Consider the following 8,072-nt stretch of genomic DNA (forward strand, 5'->3'; position numbering starts at 1 on the left):
TAGAGATGGTGTGGTCATGGGATGGTGTGGTCATGGGATGGGACAGAGATGGTGTGGTCATGGGATGGGACAGAGATGGTGTGGTCATGGGATGGGACAGAGATGGTGTGGTCATGGGATGGGACAGAGATGGTGTGGTCATGGGATGTGACAGGATGTGGACAGAGATGGTGTGGTCATGGGATGGGACAGAGATGGTGTGGTCATGGGATGGGACAGAGATGGTGTGGTCATGGGATGTGACAGAGATGGTGTGGTCATGGGATGGGACAGAGATGGTGTGGTCATGGGATGTGGTAGAGATGGTGTGGTCATGGTAATGGTGTGGTCATGGGATGGGACAGAGATGGTGTGGTCATGGGATGGGACAGAGATGGTGTGGTCATGGGATGGTGTGGTCATGGGATGGGACAGAGATGGTGTGGTCATGGGATGGGACAGAGATGGTGTGGTCATGGGATGTGACAGAGATGGTGTGGTCATGGGATGTGACAGAGATGGTGTGGTCATGGGATGGGACAGAGATGGTGTGGTCATGGTAATGGTGTGGTCATGGGATGGGACAGAGATGGTGTGGTCATGGGATGGGACAGAGATGGTGTGGTCATGGGATGTGACAGAGATGGTGTGGTCATGGGATGGTGTGGTCATGGGATGTGACAGAGATGGTGTGGTCATGGGATGGTGTGGTCATGGGATGGGACAGAGATGGTGTGGTCATGGGATGGTGTGGTCATGGGATGTGGCAGAGATGGTGTGGTCATGGGATGGTGTGGTCATGGGATGGGACAGAGATGGTGTGGTCATGGGATGGGTAGAGATGGTGTGGTCATGGGATGGGACAGAGATGGTGTGGTCATGGGATGGTGTGGTCATGGGATGGGACAGAGATGGTGTGGTCATGGATGGTGTGGTCATGGGATGGGACAGAGATGGTGTGGTCATGGGATGGGACAGAGATGGTGTGGTCATGGGATGTGGTAGAGATGGTGTGGTCATGGGATGTGGTAGAGATGGTGTGGTCATGGGATGTGACAGAGATGGTGTGGTCATGGGATGTGGTAGAGATGGTGTGGTCATGGGATGGGACAGAGATGGTGTGGTCATGGGATGGTGTGGTCATGGGATGGGATGGTGTGGTCATGGGATGGTGTGGTCATGGGATGTGGTCAGGGATGGTGTGGTCATGGGATGGGAAAGAGATGGTGTGGTCATGGGATGGTGTGGTCATGGGATGGTGTGGTCATGGGATGGTGTGGTCATGGGATGTGACAGAGATGGTGTGGTCATGGGATGGTGTGGTCATGGGATGTGACAGAGATGGTGTGGTCATGGGATGTGACAGAGATGGTGTGGTCATGGGATGGTGTGGTCATGGGGTGGTGTGGTCATGGGATGGGACAGAGATGGTGTGGTCATGGGGTGGTGTGGTCATGGGGGTGGTGTGGTCATGGGATGGTGTGGTCATGGGATGGTGTGGTCATGGGATGGGACAGAGATGGTGTGGTCATGGGGTGGTGTGGTCATGGGATGGTGTGGTCATGGGATGGTGTGGTCATGGGATGGTGTGGTCATGGGATGGTGTGGTCATGGGATGTGGTCATGGGATGGTGTGGTCATGGGGTGGTGTGGTCATGGGGTGGTGTGGTCAGGGATGGTGTGGTCATGGGATGGGACAGAGATGGTGTGGTCATGGGATGGTGTGGTCATGGGATGGGACAGAGATGGTGTGGTCATGGGATGTGGTAGAGATGGTGTGGTCATGGGATGGTGTGGTCATGGGATGTGGTAGAGATGGTGTGGTCATGGGATGTGGTAGAGATGGTGTGGTCATGGGATGGGACAGAGATGGTGTGGTCATGGGATGTGGTAGAGATGGTGTGGTCATGGGATGGTGTGGTCATGGGATGGGACAGAGATGGTGTGGTCATGGGATGTGACAGAGATGGTGTGGTCATGGGATGGGACAGAGATGGTGTGGTCATGGGATGGGACAGAGATGGTGTGGTCATGGGATGGGACAGAGATGGTGTGGTCATGGGATGTGGTAGAGATGGTGTGGTCATGGGATGTGGGACAGAGATGGTGTGGTCATGGGATGTGGTAGAGATGGTGTGGTCATGGGATGGTGTGGTCATGGGATGGGACAGAGATGGTGTGGTCATGGGATGGGACAGAGATGGTGTGGTCATGGGATGTGGACAGAGATGGTGTGGTCATGGGATGGTGTGGTCATGGGATGTGACAGAGATGGTGTGGTCATGGGATGGGACAGAGATGGTGTGGTCATGGGATGGTGTGGTCATGGGATGGGACAGAGATGGTGTGGTCATGGGATGGTGTGGTAGAGATGGTGTGGTCATGGGATGGGACAGAGATGGTGTGGTCATGGGATGTGACAGAGATGGTGTGGTCATGGGATGGGACAGAGATGGTGTGGTCATGGGATGGGACAGAGATGGTGTGGTCATGTGGATGGGATGGGACAGAGATGGTGTGGTCATGGGATGGTGTGGTCATGGGATGGTGTGGTCATGGGATGGTGTGGTCATGGGATGTGGTAGAGATGGTGTGGTCATGGATGTGGTAGAGATGGTGTGGTCATGGGATGTGGCAGAGATGGTGTGGTCATGGGATGGGACAGAGATGGTGTGGTCATGGGATGTGACAGAGATGGTGTGGTCATGGGATGGTGTGGTCATGGGATGTGGTAGAGATGGTGTGGTCATGGGATGTGACAGAGATGGTGTGGTCATGGGATGTGGCAGAGATGGTGTGGTCATGGGATGTGACAGAGATGGTGTGTCCCTCACCCCCCCTGCTCTCTCCTCCCTCACCCCCCCTGCTCTCTCCTTCCTCACCCCCCCCTGCTCTCTCCTCCCTCACCCCCCCTGCTCTCTCCTCCCTCACCCCCCCTTCTCTCTCCTCCCTCACCCCCCCCTCTCCCTCCCTCACCCCCCTGCTCCTCCTCCCTCACCCCCTGCTCTCTCCTCCCCACCCCCCCCCCTGCTCTCTCCTCCCTCACCCCCTGCCTCCCACCCCTTCTCTCTCCTCCCTCACCCACCCTGCTCTCTCCTTCCTCACTGTCCGCCTCCCCCCTCGCTCTCTCCTCCCTCACTGTCCCGTCTCTCTCCCATCTCTGCCTGAACTCTCCCTCCTTCTCTATCTCTCCCTCCTCTTCTCTCTCCTTCAGTCTATTTCTGGGGAGGAAGAGGAAGGAGAGGGGCGGGCGTAAGGAAGGGGGCAAGGCTCTGGATAACCTGGAGGAGGAGTTAAGAGAGAGGGCGGAGTCTCTGGGCTTTTCCCTGGAGCAGAAGACCAAAGGCATGAAGCAGAGAGACAAGAAGGTAACACCCCGTACTGAGACGGTAACACCCCGTACTGAGGCGGTACTAGAAGGTAACACCCCGTACTGAGACGGTACTAGAAGGTAACACCCCGTACTGAGACGGTACTAGAAGGTAACACCCCGTACTGAGAAGGTAACACCCCGTACTGAGACGGTACTAGAAGGTAACACCCCGTACTGAGACGGTACTAGAAGGTAACACCCCGTACTGAGACGGTACTAGAAGGTAACACCCCGTACTGAGAAGGTACTAGAAGGTAACACCCCGTACTGAGACGGTACTAGAAGGTAACACCCCGTACTGAGACGGTACTAGAAGGTAACACCCCGTACTGAGACGGTACTAGAAGGTAACACCCCGTACTGAGACGGTACTAGAAGGTAACACCCCGTACTGAGACGGTACTAGAAGGTAACACCCCGTACTGAGACGGTACTAGAAGGTAACACCCCGTACTGAGACGGTACTAGAAGGTAACACCCCGTACTGAGACGGTACTAGAAGGTAACACCCCGTACTGAGACTGTACTAGAAGGTAACACCCCGTACTGAGACGGTACTAGAAGGTGACACCCCGTACTGAGACGGTACTAGAAGGTGACACCCCGTACTGAGACTGTACTAGAAGGTAACACCCCGTACTGAGACTGTACTAGAAGGTAACACCCCGTACTGAGACGGTACTAGAAGGTAACACCCCGTACTGAGACGGTACTAGAAGGTAACACCCCGTACTGAGACGGTACTAGAAGGTAACACCCCGTACTGAGACGGTACTAGAAGGTATCACCCCGTACTGAGACTGTACTAGAAGGTAACACCCCGTACTGAGACGGTACTAGAAGGTGACACCCCGTACTGAGACGGTACTAGAAGGTGACACCCCGTACTGAGACTGTACTAGAAGGTGACACCCCGTACTGAGACGGTACTAGAAGGTATCACCCCGTACTGAGACGGTACTAGAAGGTAACACCCCGTACTGAGACGGTACTAGAAGGTAACACCCCGTACTGAGACGGTAACACCCCGTACTGAGACGGTACTAAAAGGTAACACCCCGTACTGAGACGGTACTAGAAGGTAACACCCCGTACTGAGACGGTACTAGAAGGTAACACCCCGTACTGAGACGGTACTAGAAGGTAACACCCCGTACTGAGACGGTACTAGAAGGTAACACCCCGTACTGAGACGGTACTAGAAGGTAACACCCCGTACTGAGACTGTAACACCCCGTACTGAGACCGTACTAGAAGGTGACAGTCTAACCGCCCCCTGTCCATGTCCAGGTTGTCACCAAGACGTTCCATGGAGCCGGCCTGGTGGTTCCTGTTGATCAGAATGATGTTGGTTACCGGGAGCTGCCGGAGACAGACGGTAAGACTCTGCAACACTCTAGAACAGTGGCAACTAGGTTTGGTCTCGGGCCAATATTTTTGGTATCTCAGTGGGCCAGAACACAATTAGTTTATAAAATAAACCCAATGCAAAGGCTACAAGTAGAGAACACCGTAGAACACTCTAGAACCACTCAGATACTCCAGAACACTGTAGAACACTCTAGAACCACTCAGATACTCCAGAACACTGTAGAACACTCTAGAACCACTCAGATACTCCAGAACACTGTAGAACACTCTAGAACCACTCAGATACTCCAGAACACTGTAGAATACTCTAGAACCACTCAGATACTCCATACCACTGTAGAATACTCTAGTACCACTCAGATACTCCATACCACTGTAGAATACTCTAGAACCACTCAGATACTCCAGAACACTGTAGAACACTCTAGAACCACTCAGATACTCCAGAACACTGTAGAACACTCTAGAACCACTCAGATACTCCAGAACACTGTAGAACACTCTAGAACCACTAGAATACTCCAGAACACTGTAGAATACTCTAGAACCACTAGAATACTCCATACCACTGTAGAATACTCTAGAACCACTCAGATACTCCATACCACTGTAGAATACTCTAGAACCACTCAGATACTCCATACCACTGTAGAATACTCTAGAACCACTCAGATACTCCATACCACTGTAGAATACTCTAGAACCACTCAGATACTCCATACCACTGTAGAACACTCTAGAACCACTCAGATACTCTATACCACTGTAGAACACTCTAGAACCACTCAGTTCCTCCATACCACTGTAGAACACTCTAGAACCACTCAGATACTCCATACCACTGCAGAACACTCTAGAACCACTCAGATACTCCATACCACTGTAGAATACTCTAGAACCACTCAGATACTCCATACCACTGTAGAACACTCTAGAACCACTCAGTTCCTCCATACCACTGTAGAACACTCTAGAACCACTCAGATACTCAATACCACTGTAGAACACTCTAGAACCACTCAGATACTCCATACCACTGCAGAACACTCTAGAACCACTCAGATACTCCATACCACTGTAGAACACTCTAGAACCACTCAGATACTCCATACCACTGTAGAACACTCCAGAACCACTCAGTTCCTCCATACCACTGTAGAACACTCTAGAACCACTCAGTTCCTCCATACCACTGTAGAACACTCTAGAACCACTCAGATACTCAATACCACTGTAGAACACTCTAGAACCACTCAGATACTCCATACCACTGCAGAACACTCTAGAACCACTCAGATACTCCATACCACTGTAGAATACTCTAGAACCACTCAGATACTCCATACCACTCCATACCAGTGTAGAATACTCTAGAACCACTAGAATACTCCATAACACTGTAGAATACTCTAGAACCACTCAGATACTCCATACCAGTGTAGAATACTCAAGAACCACTAGAATACTCCATAACACTGTAGAATACTCTAGAACCACTCAGATACTCCATACCAGTGTAGAATACCCAAGAACCACTAGAATACTGTAGAATACTCAAATAGATGTTATTCACACTATGAAATCTCCCCCCCAACCTCCCCTCCCCCCGATTTACATGTGTGTGTGTGTGTGTGTGTGTGTGTGTGTAGCGAGTATGAAGAAGCTGTGTAAGGCTATAGCGGAGGCCAGGGGTGATGAAGACAGGATGAAGGCTTTCGGTCCGCTGCAGGAGATGATCACCTTTGTCCAGTTCGCTAACGACGAGTGTGACTACGGCATGGGGCTGGAGCTGGGCATAGACCTCTTCTGTTACGGGTCACAGGTACACACACACACACACACACACACACACACACACACACACACACACACACACACACACACACACACCTCAACACACGGGGCTGGAGCTGGGCATAGACCTCTTCTGTTACGGGTCACAGGTACACACACACACACACACACACACACACACACACACACACACACACACACACACACACACACACACACACACACACACACACCTCAACACACGGGGCTGGAGCTGGGCATAGACCTCTTCTGTTACGGGTCACAGGTACACACACACACACACACACACACACACACGGGGCTGGAGCTGGGCACACACCTCACACACACACACACAGGTACACACCTCACACACACACACACACCTCAACACACGGGGCTGGAGCTGGGCATAGACCTCTTCTGTTACGGGTCACAGGTACACACACCTCAACACACGGGGCTGGAGCTGGGCATAGACCTTCTCTTCTGTTACGGGTCACAGGTACACACACACACACACCTCAACACACGGGGCTGGAGCTGGGCATAGACCTCTTCTGTTACGGGTCACAGGTACACACACACACACACACACACACACACACACACACACACACACACACACACACACACACCTCAACACACGGGGCTGGAGCTGGGCATAGACCTCTTCTGTTACGGGTCACAGGTACACACACACACACACACACACACACACACACACACACACCTCAACACACGGGGCTGGAGCTGGGCATAGACCTCTTCTGTTACGGGTCACAGGTACACACACACACACACACACACACACACACATTACCACTATGGTGTAGATCTCAGTGTAGAGCCACCAACAGGCATTAACACTGTGGTGTAGATCTCAGTGTAGAGCCTTCCATTGTGTGTCTCTCAGTTTCCTGTCTTCCATTGTGTCTCTGATTCAGTTTCCTGTCTTCCACTGTGTGTCTGACTCAGTTTCCTATGTCGCCCAGTACTTCTATAAGGTGATCAGACAACTGCTGCCCATGGCCTACAGCCTGCTGAAGAGGGGCCTGTTTGGAGAGATCCTGGAGGCTCACCTCTCCAGTCGTTCCCACGACAACCTGGACCAACTCACCTCAGCCTGAAGAATACCACGGGAGAGGAAGACGAGAGAGAGAGAGGAAGAGGGATGGATTGTTGTCAGCTCTGACCACTGTGTGTTTATGAGTCTTGTGCTGCTGTCGTTTGAATGGTACCAGTGGCGTCTCTCTCTGTGTGCATATGTTGAATAAAGGATTATATTTCTAAGAGATTGTCTTTTACCACGTCCTGCTGTCTGTCTGTTACTAGGTACTGACTATGTCTGTCTGTTACTAGGTACTGACTATGTCTGTCTGTTACTAGGTACTGACTATGTCTGTCTGTTACTAGGTACTGACTATGTCTGTCTGTTACTAGGTACTGACTATGTCTGTCTGTTACTAGGTACTGACTATGTCTGTCTGTTACTAGGTACTGACTATGTCTGTCTGTTACTAGGTACTGACTATGTCTGTCTGTTACTAGGTAC

At 51.6% G+C, this 8,072-nt stretch overlaps 1 protein-coding gene across 1 annotated transcript in view; it reads left to right on the forward strand.

Moving 5' to 3' along the window:
* The window catches only part of LOC127920075 (histone PARylation factor 1), a 30,216-nt gene extending 22,404 nt beyond the window's left edge, over positions 1 to 7,812 (forward strand). The window contains exons 5-8 of the mRNA XM_052503895.1: positions 3,194 to 3,347; positions 4,643 to 4,730; positions 6,373 to 6,545; positions 7,513 to 7,812. Of these exons, the coding sequence (XP_052359855.1) occupies positions 3,194 to 3,347; positions 4,643 to 4,730; positions 6,373 to 6,545; positions 7,513 to 7,647 (550 nt within the window). The 3' untranslated portion in view covers positions 7,648 to 7,812. The remainder of the gene's footprint in view (positions 1 to 3,193; positions 3,348 to 4,642; positions 4,731 to 6,372; positions 6,546 to 7,512) is intronic.
* Positions 7,813 to 8,072: the final 260 nt, after the last annotated feature.

The sequence above is a fragment of the Oncorhynchus keta genome, unplaced genomic scaffold, assembly GCF_023373465.1.
Source record: "Oncorhynchus keta strain PuntledgeMale-10-30-2019 unplaced genomic scaffold, Oket_V2 Un_contig_18252_pilon_pilon, whole genome shotgun sequence".
NCBI classification, from domain to species: Eukaryota; Metazoa; Chordata; class Actinopteri; order Salmoniformes; family Salmonidae; genus Oncorhynchus; species Oncorhynchus keta.